A 17862-nucleotide genomic window follows, 5' to 3' on the forward strand; every position below is an offset into this window, starting at 1 on the left:
ATTCTTTATTTTTTCCAACTCCAATTTCAGGACGTTGGTATTCTCTATCATAGCTTCCCTTTCCTTTCCCCATTTTTCTTCAAACTCCCTTAACTTTTTAATAGTCTCTTCTAGGAGAGAGTTATGTGATGGGGGGCAGGAATCATTCCCCTTTAGGTTGTTATCTGCTGACTCTCTGCTGTTAACTTCCTTGGGGTTGGATACCCGCTCTTTCTCTGTGTAGAAGGAATCTATGGTTTTTTTGGGCTTCTTGCTCATACTTACAAAATCTTTTGGGGTCTGTCCTTGGGGTAGGAAATTATTTATTTACTTCTTTACCAGCTTCCTCCCAGACCGGATGGATGCAGCGGCCCCTGCGCCTGAGCTAAGAGAGAGCTCTGGGAGAGAGTTCCCCACCCCCTCCCTGGAAGTGCTCCAGAGGTGATCAGCACTGCTGTGCCCTGAGGGCACTGTGTTTTAGCAGTTTCCCTGAGGTTGAGACTGAACAGTAAAGGTGACTCAAAGCCCAGCCTACGCTTCCCGGTGGTGCGTGGATGTCTGCAGCAGGTGAAGTGAAAAGCCCCTGCGCTCAAACTGGAAGTGTCTGCCAGAAACCGTGGCCCCTAGTTCAAAGGTTCCACTTCTCTGGGACTTCCTGGAGCTGAGTTCCACCCTCTCCAGCTGAGCTAGGCAGTGTGTGTTGCCTTGGGCCGTATCTGCCCTTGTCAATCTCTTAACTAGTCTTAGGTGGGACCTGAGGCCACACCCCCTGGTGCCGAGATCTGCTGAGTCACCTCCAGGATCCAGAGCAAATCTAATCCATCTGAATTTTTAAAATGGTTTAGATTTCCCTTCTGAACTGCTATATTATAAGCAGAGAAGAGCTAACAGCCTGTGCCAGATTCCTTTATCTCAGTGGCTTCTCTGATCCCAGAGCCCTTCCCAGTGCAATCGGCGCAATATGCTAGCACCCAGCCATCTGTGCTGGCCTCCCTTCTTCCTACCCTGGGGACTGATCTTTTCTGTTGAAACTCCAGATTCTCTTCAGCTGGTAAGTCGTGCTTCCAGTCCTTGTGGTATCTATCAGTCCAGAGCTATTTCTGAGGCTATTTATCTAATTGGTTGTGAGGGAGTAAGGACGTTCACAGAGTCATGTGTTTCTTCTATGCCATCTTGGCTCCGCCCCCCTGAAGGTCTCTGCAGATATTTTAAATGAAACTTCTTTTCTTTTCCTGTTGACAATAGATAAAAATACTATATATGCTTATTTTATCTTTCAAATTTTCTGAAGTTTTAATTGTTTTAATTAATTTTAATGGATTCTCTACAATTCTCAAAGTATACCATCAGATTGTATGCAAAGAAAAATAGTTTCATTTTCACATAGTCTATTTTAATTCCTCAAATATCTTTTTTTGGTCTTACTGCTATAATTAACATTTGTAGTATAGTATAGAACAATAGTGATGATAATGGAAATTCTCCCTTTGTCCTTGATCTTTTTGCAAAGAGTTCTCACTTCTACTCAGTAAATACACCTTATATTTAAGGAAATTTTTAAGGAAACATGTAAGAAAAAATCCATTTATTCCTGTGTTTTCTAGTGTTTTAAATAGGAAAGAGAGTATTTTTATCAAAATCTTTTTTTTCTGTGTTGATTGAGATAATTATATGATTACTTTTGTGTTTGTTTTTGGTATGATCAATTATGCAGATGATTTTCTTAATATTGAACCATCCCTGCATTTCTAGTAAAAGGCCCACCCAGTCAAAATATACAATCTATGTAATATATTGCTGTAATATATTTGCTGTTAATGTATTTAACTTTTTTACATCAGCATTCTTTAGGGAAATTGATCTGTTTTTCTTTCTCTGTTTTGCTCTTCCCTGTTCAAATATCAGCAAAATATTTCTGTTATAAAAGTACTCATTTTGTAGGAATACTTCTTTGTTTATTTTTCCAAATCGGACATGTAGTATTGCAATTAATTGTTTTTTAAATGTTTTGTGGAATTCAATTCTCTTTTGTTTATCTTAATTTTATAATTACAATTTTTTGACAGTACATATGCATGAGTAATTTTTATAACATTATCCCTTGTATTCATTTTTCCAAATTTTCCCCTCCCTCCTCTAGATGACAGGAAATCCCATAAATGAGTTACAGTATAACCTAGATAAAATATATGTGTGTAAATCCAATTTTCTTGTTGCACATTAAGAATTGGATTCCAAAGGTATAAGTAAGCTGGGTAGAAAGACAGTAGTGCTAATAGTTTACATTCAATTCCCAGTGTTCCTTCTCTGGGTGTAGTTGTTTCTCTCCATCATTGATCAACTGGAAGTGAGTTGGATCTTCTTTATGCTGAAGATATCCACTTCCATCAGAATATATCTTCATACAGTATTGTTGTTAAAGTGTATAGTGATCTTCTGGTTCTGCTCATTTCACTCAGCATCAGTTCATGTAAGTCTCTTCAAACCTCTCTATTCATCCCTCTGGTCATTTCTTACAAAGCAATAATATTCCATAACATTCATATACCATAATTTACCCAACCATTGTCCAATTGATGGACATCCATTCATTTTCCACTTTCTAGCCACTACAAAAAGAGCTGCCACAAACATTTTTGGAACATATAGGTCCCTTTCCCTTCTTTAGTATTTCTATGGTGGGATATAAGCCCAATAACAGCAATGCTGGATCAAAGGGTATGCACAGTTTCATAACTTTTGGGGCATAGGTCCAAATTGCTCTCCAGAATGGCCGGATTCTTTCACAACTCCACTAACATGCAATTTTCCCACATCACCTCCAACATTCATCATTATTTGTTCCTGTCATCTTAGCCAGTCTGACAGGTATGTAGTAGTATCTCAGAGTTGTCTTAATTTGCATTTCTCTGATCAGTAGTGATTTGGAACATTCTTTCATAGGAGTGGATATAGTTTCAATTTCATCATCTGAGAATTGTCTGTTCATATCCTTTGACCATTTATCAATTGGAGAATGGTTTGATTTCTTATACATTAGGATCAGTTCTCTATATATTTTGGAAATGAGACCTTTATCAGAACCTTTAACAGTAAAAATGTTTTCCCAATTTGTTACTTCCCTTCTAATCTTGTTTGCATTAGTTTTGTTTGTACAAAAGATTTTTAATTTGCTGTAATCAAACTTTTCTATTTTGTGATCAATAATGATCTCTAGTTCTCCTTTGGTCACAAATTCCTTCCTCCTCCACAAGTCTGAGAGATAAACTAAGCCATCTTCCTCTAATTTATTTATGATCTCGTTCTTTATGCCTAAATCATGGACCTATTTTGATTTTATCTTAGTATATGGTATTAAGTGTGGGTCCATGCCTAGTTTCTGCCATACTAATTTCCAGTTTTCCCAACAGTTTTTGTCAAATAATGAATTCTTATCCCAAAAGTTGGGATCTTTGTATTTGTCAAACACTAGATTGCTATTTTTATTCACTATCTTGTCCTGTGAGGTTAACCAATTCCACCGATCAACAAGTCTATTTCTTAGCCAACACCAAATGGTTTTGATGACTGCTGCTATATAATATGGCTTTAGATCAGGTACACTTAGACCACCTTCATCTGACTTTTTTTTCATTAGTTCCCTTGCAATTCTCGACCTTTTATTCTTCCATATGAATTTTGTTGTTATTTTTTGTAGGCCATTAAAATAGTTTCTTGGGAGTCTGATTGGTATAGCACTAAATAAATAGATTAGTTTGGGGAGTATTGTCATCTTTATTATATTTGCTTGGCCTATCCAAGAGCACTGAATGTCTTTCCAATTATTTAAATCTGACTTTATTTTTGTGGCAAGTGTTTTGTAATTTTGCTATATAATTCCTGACTTTCCTTTGGTAGATGGATTCCCAAATATTTTATAACATCGTCTGTTATTTTCAATGGAATTTCTCTTTGTATCTCTTGCTGTTGGATTGTGTTGGTAATGTATAAAAATGCTGAAGATTTATGTGGATTTATTTGTATCCTGCAACTTTGCTAAAATTGTGAATTCTTTCTAATAACTTTTTATTAGAATCTCTGGGGTTCTCTAAGTATACCATCATATCATCTGCAAAGAGTGACAGTTTGATTTCCTCATTACCTACTCTTATTCCTTTAATCTCTTTCTCAACTCTTACTGCTGAGGCTAACATTTCTAATGCAATATTAAATGGTAATGGTGGTAGTGGGACCTTGTTTCACTCCTGATATTACTGGGAAAGGTTCCAGTTTATCTCCATTCATATTATGCTTACTTAAGGTCTTAAATATGTGTTCCTGACAATTTTAAGGAATAGTCCATTTATTCCTATAATCTCAAGCTTTTTTTAGTAGGAATGGATGTTGGATTTTATCAAATGCTTTTTCTGCATCTATTGAGATGATCATATGGTTCTTATTAATTTGGTTATTAATGTGGTCAATTATACTAATAGTTTTCCTAATATTAAACCAGCCCTGCATTCCTGGTATAAATCCTACTTAATCATAGTGTATTATCCTGGGGATGATTTTCTACATGCTTTTTGCTAATATCTTATTTGAGATTTTAGCATCAATATTCATTAAGGAAATTGGTCTAGAGTATTCTTTCTCAGTTTTCAATATACCTGGTTTAGGTATCAGTACCATGTCTGTGTCATAAAAGGAGTTTGGTAGGACTCTTTCATCCCCTATTTTTTCAAATAGTTTATATAACATTGGGGCTAATTGTTCTTTAAATGTTTGTTAGAATTCACATGTAAATCCATCTGGTCCTGGGGATTTTTTCCTGGGGAGTTGATTAATAGCTTGTTCTATTTCTTTTTTCTGAAATTTGACTATTTAAGCAATTTATCTCTTCCTCCATTAATCTAGGAAGCATATATTTTTGGAGGTAGTCATCCATTTCACTTAGGTTATCAAATTTATTGGCATAAAGTTGGGCAAAGTAACTCATTATTTTTCTAATTTCCTCTTCATTGGTGGAAAGATTCCCCTTTTCATTTGTAAGAATAACAATTTGATTTTCCTCTTTCCTTTTTCTGATCAGATTTACCAAAGGTTTATCTATTTTATTGGCTTTTTCATAAAACCAACTCTTGGTTCTATTTATTAATTCAATAGTTTTTTATTTCCAATATTATTGATTTCTCCTTTTAATTTTTGTATTTCAAGTTTAGTTTTTGGTTGGGGGGTATTTTTCTAGCTTTTTAAGTTGCAGCCCCAATTCATTAATCTTCTCTTTCTCTATTTTGTTCAAACAAGCCTCTAAAGATATAAAATTTCCCCTTATTACCACTTTAGCTGCATCCCACAGATTTTGCTATGATGTCTCATCATTGTCATTATCTTGGGTGAAATTATTAATTGTTTCTATAATTTGCTGTTTCACCCAGTCATTCTTTAAGCTGAGATTATTCAGATTCCAATTACTTTTTGGTAGATTTACCCCTAATTTCTTATTGAATGTAGTTTTTATTGCATTGTGATCTGAGAAGAAGGCATTTACTATTTCTGCCTTCCTGCATTTAATTTTGAGATCTTTATGTCCTAATATATGGTCAATTTTTGTATAGGTTCCATGAACTGCTGAGAAGAAAGTATTCTCTTTTCTATCACCATTCAGTTTTCTCCAAAGGTCTATCATACCTAGTTTTTCTAATGTTCTATTTACCTCTTTAATTTCTTTCTTATTTGTTTTGTGGTTTGATTTATCTCATTCTGAGAGTGCAAGGTTGAGATCTCCTACTATTATAGTTTTACTGTCTATTTCTTCTTCCAACTCTCTTAACTTTTCCTTTAGGAAGTTAGATGCTATATCACTTGGTGCATATATGTTTAGTATTGATATGGCTTCATTGTCTATGCTGCCTTTTAGCAGGATATAGTTTTTTTCCTTATCTCTTTTAATTAGATCAATTTCTGGTTTTGCTTGATCTGAGATAAGGATGGCAACCCCTGTTTTGTTGGCTTTATCTGAAACATAATAGATTCTGCTCCAACCTTTTACCTTTTTCTCCATATGTATCTTCCTGCTTTAAGTGTGTTTCCTGTAAACAACATATTGTAGGGTTCTGACTTTTGATCCAGTCTGCTATCCTCCCATTCACATTTACAGTTAAAATTACTAATTCTGTATTTCCTGACATCATATTATCCCCTGATTATGCTTTTTTCCCCTTGACCCCCCTGAACCCCTTCCCCAGTATTTAATTTATGGACCCCACTTGTGACGTGCACCCTCCTTTTTTAGTATCCCTCCTCCCTCCTTTTAAGTCCCTTCCCCTTTCTTGTACTCTTCCCTTATTCCCCTTTTCCTTTTCCTTTTTCCTCTTCCCCCTTTTAATGAGGTGAAAGAGAATTCTCTGAAAAACAAATATGTCAATTATTTACTCTTTGAGCCTACTCTGATGAGAGTAAGATTCACACAATGTTTCTCCCCCTCTCTAAATTACCTCAGATGAAATCAAACTATCACTCTTTGTATATGACATTTTTTTCCATTTCACTAATTTTTTTTAGTGAGTTATTTTCTTTTTCCAATTCACAAATCCTACTTTCCTGTGATTTTTTTTTAACCTTTTCTAATTCACAAATTTTGTTTCCCTGCACCTCCTGTGAATTCTTTATTTTTTCCAACTCTAATTTCTGGACGTTGTTGTTCTCAATCATAGCTTCTCTTTCATTTCCCCATTTTTCTTCAAACTCTCAACTTTTTAATAGCTTCTTCTAGGAGAGAGTTATGTGATGGGGGGCAGGTATCATTCCCCTTTAGAGTGTTATCTGGAGATTGTCTGCTGTTAGCTTCCTTGGGGTTGGATACCCACTCTTTCTCTGTTTAGAAAGTGTCAATCATTCTCTGCTGGAGCCCCTGCCCCACACCCCAAATACCAAGAACTGATAAGCAATACAGTGAAGCATGAGAACATCCTGCCATAAAATATCACAAGGTCACACATATCAACCACCAGATGTTCCTTAACCACCAAACGTTCCCCTAGTCACGTAGTCACAGAACTGTTTTTTCAAACCTATACTCTGGAAACATATATAAGCCTTGTACTTTCCTCCAATAAATGAGCTATTCTGCTTTGCACAGAGTTGTCTCCGCCTCTTGCTTTCTTCACCCATTCCCAGGTTGTTGCCTTACTAGCTTTGCTTACAGGTTGACACGCGGCTTCAGACCCCCTTAGTTCGAGGACCCGCAGGTCGGGTCAATTCTCTTCAGCTTCTTACTCATTGTTAAAAATTTGTTGGGGTCTGCCCGTGGGCAAGCAATTTATCAGCTTCCTCCCAGACTGGATGGATGCATCAAGTCCTGTGCTGAGCTAAGAGAGAGCTCTGGGAGCAAGTTCCCCTCTCCCTTCCCCAGAATGCCTCAGAGGTGGTTATCATCGTTGCAGCTTGGAGGAGTGGCCAGTGAAGGACCCTGCTGTGTGGCCTAGTGACTGCCCTGAGGTTTAAGGCTGAACAGTGAAATGTCACAAACCCCATTAGTATAGTTTAACTTTTCCTTTAAGAATTTGAATTCTATGTCATTTGGAGTATATATGTTTAGTATTGATATTACTTAAGTGTCTATGATATCTTTCAGCAAAATGTGGTTTCCCTGATTATCCCTTTTCATTAGGTCTATTTTTTGTGTTGCTATCCTATGTTCTTCTAATTTGTTTATAGTAACATTCTTTGTATCTAGATCATGAATCCATTTCAACCTTATCTTTGTATATGTTGTTAGGTGTGGGTCAATGCCTAGTTTTTGCCATACTGGTTTCCAATTTTCCCAGAAGTTTTTGTCAAATAGTTCTTATCCCAAAAGCTGGGGTCTTTTGGTTTGTCAAACACTAGCTTGCTATAGTCATTGAGAGAAGGACAAACAGGAAATAGTAGGATCAAGGGGGGAAAAACAGTTAATAACCATAACTGTGAAGTCCAGCAACAAGAAACACAAAAAGAAATTCCATTCAAAATAACTGTTAAAAATACAAAATATTTGGGAATCTGTCTGCCAAGGGAAAGTCAGAAACTATATGAACACAATTACAAAACACTTTCCACACAAATAAAGTCAGATCTAATCAATTGGGTAGGCCAAGAGAATATAATAAAAATGACAATACTACATAAATTAATCTACTTACTTAGTGCCATACTAATCAAACTCCCAAGAAATTATATTACAGACCTAGAAAAAATAATGACAAATTTAATCTGAAAGAGCAAGAGTTTCAGGGTAATTAATGAAAAAAAAAGGCAATGAAGGTAACCAGACTTAAAACTACATTATAAAGCAGCAGTCATCAAAACCATTTGCTACTGGCTAAGAAACAGAGTAGTCGATCAATGCAATAGGTTAGGATCACAGGACAAAATAAGATGGAGGAGAATGATCAGGACATTGCTTGAGCTCTCTCAACTTCATTTAGAATTGACAGCAGATCAAGCTTCTGAATGGATTTTGGAGTGAAAGAACTCACAAATATTGGAAGTGTAAAAATTTCCCAGCTTAAGATATCTTGGGAGGACTTCAGGTAAGGTCTGTATCATTTGGTCAGGGGACAATGAGGTCCACAGCAGGTGAAGCATGGGGAGACAGGAAATCTTAGCCAAAATACAACAGTGTTCTCTACTCTGGTAGTTCTGATTTTAAAATTAAGGGGATAAAAAGACTATTTTCAGATCACCAATGAACCTATAAAAAGCAAATTATGAGTTCCTGAACCCCAACATAAGAAGTAGGACTTGGTTAGACTGACCCAGTGCAGTAGGGATACCTGCAGCACCATTGGCCCCTGTATAGTAACAAAGAACCCCATTGCACTGAAAAAGGAAGCTCACGATCTCTCTTATGCCTTAGGAGCAGACTTCAATCATTTAAAATGAGCAAAATAGCAAAAAGAGCTCTGACAACAGAGAGAAACTATGGAGATAGGGACAATCAGAATACAAACTCAGAAGAGAATAGTAAATGCCAAATACCTTCAGACTCTCTTGGAAGAGTTCAAAAAAAATCATTAAAAAGAGTTAGAAGAAAAATGGAAAAGAGAAATAAAAGTTATGCAGGAGATGGAATAAAATCACTCCCTAGTTCAAGATAGATTGGAAAAACTTTAGGAAAGGTCAATCTCACTGGGATGAAAAGGATGTTCAGGCTAATTCAGATGGACTCTGGGAAAGCTGGTGAGAGGGTCTTAATCATAACAAATCAGTAACTGAAAACCTTGGTCCTAGATCAGGAGAACAGATCAATAGGGCAATGTCCAATTCCAGTTCAGAAAGCAAACTAAGCTATTTCCTGAAAAGACCAGGTAAAGCTACTCTCTGAAAACATAAGGGGCCCTGTGCTCAAAAGCAATGATCAGAGATGAAGAGGAAGCTTGGATCAATATCCAATTTACTTCAGGAGCAGAGCTCAACATAAAAGAAAAATAACAAACAAACAAACAAACAAAAACAAAAACAAAAAGAAATGTCAAAAAAGAGAGAGAGAGAGAGAGAGAGAGAAGAAGAAGAAGAAGAAGAAGAAGAAGAAGAAGAAGAAGAAGAAGAAGAAGAAGAAGAAGAAGAAGAAGAAGAAGAAGAAGAAGAAGAAGAAGAAGAAGAAGAAGAAGAAGAAGAAGAAGAAGAAGAAGAAGAAGAAGAAGAAGAAGAAGAAGAAGAAGAAGAAGAAGAAGAAAGAAACAAAACATCCCTGACCATAGAAAGCTATTGTGGTGATAGAGAAGACTAAACACCAACTCAGATGAGGACAAAATGTCCACAGAGGAAATCTCAAAGAGTGATATGAATTGGTCTTAAGTATAAAGAAGCTTCTTGGAAGTGCTCATAAAAATTAAAAAGGTAGAAAAAATGAAAAAAGACAATAAGAGGTATGTAAGAGAAAATCAACAGCTTGGATAAGGAAGCAATTGGCCAAATGAAAACAAACAAAAAACACTGAAGAAAACAAAGTTAAAATTAACCAAAGAGAAAAAGATATACAGAAGTGAACTGAAAATCACACATTAAAAACTAGAATGGGGCAATTGGAGAATGGTTGGGTAAATTGTGGTATATGAAGGTTATGGAATATTAGTGCTCTGTAAGAAATGACAAGCAAGAGGAATACAGAGAGGCTTGGAGAGACTTAAATCAACTGTTGCTGAGTGAAATGAGCAGAACCAGAAGATCACTATACACTTCAACAACAATACTGTATGAGGATGTATTCTGATGGAAGTGGAAATCTTCAATATAAAGAAGATCCAACTCACTTCCAGTTGATCAATGAAGGACAGAAATAACTATACCCAGAGAAGGAACACTGGGAAGCGAATGTAAATTGTTAGCACTACTGTCTATCTACCCAGGTTACTTATACCTTCGGAAGCTAATAATTAATGTGCAACAAGAAAATGGTATTTACACACATATATTGTATCTAGGTTATATTGTAACACATGTAAAATGTATGGGATTACCTGCCATCGGGGGGAGGGAGTGGAGGGAGGGAGGGGATAATTTGGAAAAATGAATTAAAAAAAACTAGAATGGGGGAAATATAAGCTAAGAACACTATGTGACATGAAGAATCAGTCAAACAAATTAACAAGAATGAAAAAAATGGAAGAAAATGTGAAATACCTCATTTGAAAAACAACTGATCTGGAAAATAGATACAGAAGAGATGATTTTAAAAATATTAGACTATTTGAAGGCCATGACCAAAAATAGAGCCTAGATAGCATTCTTCAAAAGATCACTTAAAAAAAAAAAAACTCCTCAATACTCTAGAAAGAAAGGGGGAAATAGTCATTGAAAGAATCCAGTGATCATCTTTGGAAAGACCTTCCACAAAGCAAACCCCAAGGGACATGATTGCAAAACTCCAGAACTACAATCTCAAGGAAGAAATACTGCAAGCTGTCAGACAAAAATAATTAAAATATCAAGGAGCAACAGTCAGGATTTCCCAGGATTGACAGCCTCTACAATAAAAAAAAAAATTAAAGGTCCTGAAATATCATATTCCGGAAGGCAAAAGAACATATGGTTACAACCAAGAATTAACTATCCAGCAAGACTGAGCATCATCTTTTCAGAACAGGTGATGGTTCCTCAATGAAATAAGAGTCTTTCAATCATTTCAGTTGAAAAAAACAGAGCTAAACAGAAAATTTAATCTACAAACACAGGACTCATGAGAAGCATGAAACGATAAATGCGAAGAAATGCGTGTGTGTGTGTGTGTGTGTGTGTGTGTGTGTGTGTGTGTGTGTAATTTAAAGGTTAAACAATTTACATCCCTACATGGAATAAATGATGCAATTCTTGAGAACTGTTTCTGTTACTGGAGCAGAGAGAGGGGGCATCACATGGATGGAGGGTGGATGTGGTTTCCAATGGATTCTGATATGATGATATCAAAGAAAAAGACATTAAGGGGGTGGGCAAATTTCTGTACTAGAATGAGAGGAAAGGGAAGCTATAATGGAACAAATTAGATCACAGGAATATGCACAAAAGACATGGTATTTGAGGGGGAAAAGAGATAGGAATAATCATTGTCTTAAGCTTTATCTAAACAACTTAGGTTCTAAGAGCAAATAACTTAATATTCAGTTGGATATAGAGATTTATCTAACCTTATAAAGAAATAGATGGAAAAGGGTGGGGCTTGATAGAAGAGATCCCAGAAAAACTAAGAAAAAAAAAAGTAAGATTAGGTGGGAGGAGTGATGGGAAAAAGAATACTGGACTGGATGGGTCAAAAAAAAAAAAAACTACTAAGAACAGGATGGAAAGAGAGAACAACAGTATATACTGAAGTGGAAAAGCACCCCCAAATGGGACCATGAGAAACATAATCTTGAATCTTTGTAGTTAGAAGTTTATTACTAGTTCTTCACTCCCTACTGCAGATGGTATTTTTAACAACCCAATGTACTACCTGAGACCTTGACAACCTGATAAGCTTAAAGAAATACTGCTTGCAAAATCAAATGAAGGTGGCCTAGCTGTACCAGATCTAAAATTATATTATAAAGCAGCATTTACCAAAACCATTTGGTATTGGCTAAGAAATAGACTAATTGATCAATGGAATAGGTTAGGTCTAAAGGAAAAAAATAATCAATAACTTTAATAATCTAGTGTTTGACAAGCCCAAGGACCCCAGATTTTGGGATAAAAACTCACTGTTTGACAAAAATTGCTGGGAAAATTGAAAATTAATATGGCAGAAACCTAGGCACTGACCTACACTTAACACCATACACCAAAATCAGATCAAAATAGGTTCATGACCTAGGCATAAAGAATGAGATTATAAATAAATTAGAGGAACATAGGATAGTTTACCTCTCAGACTTGTGGAAGAAGAATGAATTTATGTCCAAAGAAGAACTAGAGATCATTATTGATCAGAAAATAGAAAACTTTGATTATATCAAATTGAAAAGTCTTTGTACAAACAAAACTAATGCAGAAGATTAGAAGGGAAACAAACTGGGAAAACATTTTTACAGTCAAAGGTTCTGATAAAGGTCTCATTTCCAAAATATATAGAGAGAACTGACTCTAATTTATAAGAAATCAAGCCATTCTCCAATTGATGAATAGTCAAAGGATATGAACAGACAATTCTCAGATGAAGAAATTAAAACTATTTCTAGCTATATGAAAAGATGCTCCAAGTCATTATTAATCAGAGAAATGCAAATTAAGACATACCATACACACCTGTTAGATTGGCTAGAATGACAGAGAAAGATACTGCACAATATTGGAGGTGATGTGGGAAAACGGGGACACTGATACATTGTTGTTGGAATGGTGAATATATCCAGCCATTCTGGAGAGCAATTTGGAACTATGCTCAAAAGTTATTAAACTGTGCATACCCTTTGACCCAGCAGGATTACTACTGGGCTTATATCCCAAAGAGATCTTAAAGAAGGGAAAGGGACCTGTACAAGACTGTTTGTAGCAGCCCTCTTTGTAGTGGCCAGAAACTGGAAACTAAGTGGATGCCCATCAATTGGAGAACGGCTGAATAAATTGTGGTATATGAATATTATGGAATATTATTGTTCTGTAAGAAGTGACCAACAGGATGATTTCAGAAAGGCCTGGAGAGACTTACATGATCTGATGCTGAGCAGGACCAAGTGATCATTATATACTTTAACAACAATTCTATATGATGATCAATTCTGATGGATGTGGCCATCTTTAACAATGAGATGAACCAAATCAGTTCCAATAGAGCAGTAATGAATTGAACCAGCTACACTCAGCAAAAGAACTCTGGGAGATGACTATGAACCACTATATAGAATTCCCAATCCCTCTATTTCTGTCCGCCTGTATTTTTGATTTCCTTCACAGGCTAAATTGTACACTATTTCAAAGTCCAATTCTTTTTGTACAGCAAAATAGCTGTTTGGATATGTATACATATATTGTATTTAACTTATACTTTCACATATTTAAACATGTATTGGTCAATTGTATTTAACTTATACTTTCACATATTTAATATGTATTGGTCAACTTGCATCTGGGGGGGAAGGGGTGGGGGGAAGAAGGGAAAAAGTTGGAACAAAAGATTTTGTAATTGTCAATGCCGAAAAATTACCTATGCATATCTTGTAAATAAAAAGCTATAATAATAATAAATTTAACAGTTTTAATCTTAGTGACACTTTTTAGCATCATTCAATCCATATGAAATAATTGTTTTTATTTCAGCTAATGATTTTATTGGTCTATTAAGCTTTCCCATAATCCTTTTCAAAATGACTATAAGTTCCTGCAATGTTGCACATAAAGTTAATAATAAGATAAATAAATTTAAAGGCAAATAAAATTTAAAACTGAATTCAACGCTTTTATACATCCTTTTCCTTCAGTAATATTTCATGTAATTTATTTGTTTCTTCACTTGTCTTCACTTCACTTATTGGGATAGCAACATCCTTTTCATTGATTATTAGATTTAGAATACACATGTGATGTTTCTATACAACATTATTACATTTTGGGTTGACCCCAAACATTCTGGAATACATTGACTAAATTGGTTTCTAACCAAACCAGAAGTTGTTTCTTCTCATTAGAGGTTTTAAATGCAATGTATCTGTTCTCTTTCTTTTACATTAATTTTTTGGTGATAAAAACAATTTGTACTTCATTGAGCAAAAGGTACTTTTTATTTACAAAACTGATCCTTTAAGTGGGTCCTCATTCTCTTCTTTGCCTTTACATGTAATATTTGATGCTTCTATTGGGCCCTTAAGAATTTAGCGGTGAGATAAACAACTGTATCTCAACCTCTGTCAAACACATCCAAGTTTTTAAGGGAGAGGAAGAAATTTGTCAGTGCTCCAATGTTTTTGTTTGTTTGTTTGTTTGTTTTGTTTTGTTTTTTGTTTTTTGTTTTCTCATAAAATTTTTTTGGAATTAAAGATGTTGCACACATCACATTTAAACATATGACCCATTTTTATAATTCATGAATTTAAAAAGAAAAAGGATATTACAGCAAAATGGATAATACTAAGTCACAAAGTAACAGTATAGAAATAAATTATCATGCTAAAACATCTTTGATTGGAGTTCAATCTACAGAAAGGAAAGATATATTCTATGATATATATGGTCCTTTAAACTTAATCTATTATTTTGATTACCCTTACTACTAATACACAGATTATGTTCCCATTAATTTAGAAATTGAATTACAGACTGTAAAAAACTTTCCCAAGCCATATTCATTAGTGAGAAAATATGAAATAGAATTTAACTTCACTTTGATTCTTGAAAAAAGTTATATTTACCAATTTGGGTTTTGTTCCTAAACTGAGAAATAAACCTATAGGGTTATCCCACAGAAATCTATGGATATAAATATCTACTATGTCCCCTTTCATTGTAATTTCAGATTAGGTAATGAATGGATTTTACAATGGCATTTCATGTCTTGTGAGGAGTCATTTTGGTCACCAGAACTTTCCTCAGAGCAGCCTTCATATCCTTGTTTTGAAGGCTGTAGATCAAGGGATTGATGAGTGGAGTGATAACTGAATAAAACAGTGTCACAACTTTCTGGAATTCTACTGACTTCTCTGATCCTGGCAGCACATATATCATGACAACAGAACCAAAGAATAAGATGACGACAGCTAGATGTGAAGCACAGGTAGAGAATGCTTTATGTTTGCCAGCAGCAGAGGGGATTCTCAGCACAGAAATAATGACCAAGGCATAAGAGATGAGCACAAAAAGGAAAGTACCAACCATAAAAATAGTGTTGAAAATAGAGTAAATGAGCTTTGTGATATAGGATTTGGAACATGAAAGGGCCATCAGTGGGACAGGATCACATATGAAATGATCAATAATGTTTGGGCCACAATAGGACAACTGTGAGATGAGAGCAACTGGTATTACAAAAACAATTAAACCACACGACCAGCCAAAGATCACCAAGCCAGTGCAGAGATGGGTAGTCATGATGGTTGGGTAATGCAGTGGACGACAGATAGCAAGGTACCTATCAAATGCCATGATGCAAAGATAGAAACCTTCATCACAGCCAAAGGAGAAGAAGAAATAAAATTGGACAAAACAACCAACAAAGGTAATAGTTTTGGTCTCAGAAAGGAAATTGGCCAACATGTTGGGAACAGTTGTAGTGACATAGCAAATTTCCAGGAAGGAGAAATTTCCCAAGAATATGTACATGGTTGTATGGAGGTGCCGATCCCAGTGCACAGCAAAGACAATAGCTGCATTTCCCATTAAAGTTAGGATATAAGTCACTGAGAACACCGCAAAGTAGATCATTTGCATCTTCTGGCTGGAGATAAAGCCCAGGAGGATGAAATGACTAATAGAATTGACTATGTTTTCTGTATCAGATATATTTCTTTTTTCAGAAGCCATGAAGATGGTGCTAGATATAAAAACACAAATTAAATACAGATTGTTGCTTTTCCCTAAGAAACATGAATTACATTTGCATTCATTTTAATCAAAAAGTAAGTATCCTGATTTTTGCTGGAGAAGAAAAATTATAATGTCCCTTACCTATTGCTGAGAATGAACTTTAACCCAATAAAGAATTCTTTTACCCTATTAAAAAACACAACATTATAAAGCAAAACACAGTAGTAATTTAGATTACATTTTAATTAGCAAAGACCATTGAACTAGAATCCAAAATTAATATATTTAGACCTGGATTTGCCACCTCCTTCTATTTCACACTGGGTTGATTGCCTAACCTACTTCTAGTCCTTATCTGTAATATGGCTATGAGAGAAAACATAACATAGTAGATAGGGGAATAAACTTAGAATCAAGGAGATCCAAATTTAAGTTTTTAAATTTAATATGTCTCTGACATATATTGTCTATGTAATTAGAGAAAGGTTACTTAGTCTACCAGTATCCTATTTAATTCTTCAGCTGTAGGTTGCAGAGCAGTGTCCTCATCAACTTTCCTGGCCCCTTTTTCCATCATTTGTTGCACATTCTTTCATACTGTCTGATTTATTAGTGATGTTGGAGGAGTTGGAATACTACATTCTCCCCACTGTCACTTTCAGGATCTTCCTTTACCATTATCACTCAATAACTATTTTGAGTTTACTTGAATCCATATTTATCAAAATTCTGGTGGTTGTTGTGCATCAATCTCTAGGATACTTCAGGGCTTGTTTCACAGTCTCTCCTCATTAATTCCTGCTCTAATATTAAGGGATTTCAATGTGCATATTGATACTTCCTCAAGACTTCTAATCTCTCAATTCCTCAATTTATTCATTCCTATGAAAGATCCCTCATCTCATGTCAGGTGAAACAAAAATGGTCATACGTTTGATGTCACCTCACCTAAAAGTGTTCCTCATAAGTGTCCATAGACTTTGAAACTTCTTTATCTAATTGTTTTCTGTTGTCAGTCCATATCTTTCTCTGTCCTCCAACTCCAAATGTTGTTCTCATTCCCTCAGGTCCTCAGTATTTTATCCTCAAGGCAAAATACCTGCTATGGCCATACTCTCTTCCCTTTTTCTCTACACTGAGCACTTTGGTTATGTCCCTTGAACCTCTTCACATATCAATGATATTGTCAAGCATCAACAGTCTTCATTCCTACTCTATTGAAAGAAACCAGAGAAAATTATAAACTATGATGAGTTTCTGAAGGGATCCACTCCAAATTTATGTTATATAACCTTAACTTAGTACTCACAGCAACCAGGTAATCCTTTTAAAACTCCACATCATAGTACCCACACACCACACACAGGAAACCTCACCCAGCCCGGACACGGAAAGGATTGACAGATTGATAGCTCTTTTTTGATTCTGTCTATTCCTAACCTTTCCATAAGCCTCTTATAGCTCCTCCTCTTCTTATTGTACTAGATGATTATTTCACCAAAGAAAATGAGATCATTAACTTAAAGTTTCCTCTTTTATCCCTCTTCAAATTATATTTTATTTCTAACATCTTAATCCTAGTCTAAGATGAAGAAGTCCATCCCCTTGACCTTGTTAAGAGCACTATCTTTATGTGTTTGGTGATTGCATTTTTTTTTCTATCAGATTGACCCATCTATTCTCAATTTCTCACTTATCTTAAACTCTCCCTATTAACTGGCTGTTTCTATTTTGCCTGCTTATATGCCTATATATCCCTCATCCTCAAAAAAACCTTACTTGTTTTACCCATCCTCGTCCACTGTTCTCTCATATCTTTTCTCCTTTTTTTTTTTTTTTTTTTTTTTTTTTTGGATAGATAAATTCCTTGAGAAATCTGTTTACAATGGGTACCTCCACTTCCTTTTTTCTTTCCATATGTTAATTTTCTGC

The 17862-nt window shown here is 35.3% G+C and overlaps 1 protein-coding gene across 1 annotated transcript; it reads right to left on the bottom strand.

Annotated features, from left to right (window-relative positions):
* Positions 1 to 14955: 14955 nt before the first annotated feature.
* LOC141552779 (olfactory receptor 11G2-like) lies at positions 14956 to 15927 on the bottom strand. Its single transcript, XM_074284775.1, has one exon. It carries the CDS (start codon positions 15925 to 15927, stop codon positions 14956 to 14958), a length of 972 nt encoding a protein of 323 aa, XP_074140876.1.
* Between the last annotated feature and the right edge of the window lie 1935 nt (positions 15928 to 17862).

This window comes from Sminthopsis crassicaudata, chromosome 2, assembly GCF_048593235.1.
Source record: "Sminthopsis crassicaudata isolate SCR6 chromosome 2, ASM4859323v1, whole genome shotgun sequence".
Classification (NCBI taxonomy): Eukaryota; Metazoa; Chordata; class Mammalia; order Dasyuromorphia; family Dasyuridae; genus Sminthopsis; species Sminthopsis crassicaudata.

Excerpts from the sequence above, each read along its gene's own strand:
- LOC141552779 (XM_074284775.1), bottom strand. The coding sequence starts at position 15,927 with ATGGCTTCTGAAAAAAGAAATATATCTGATACAGAAAACATAGTCAAT.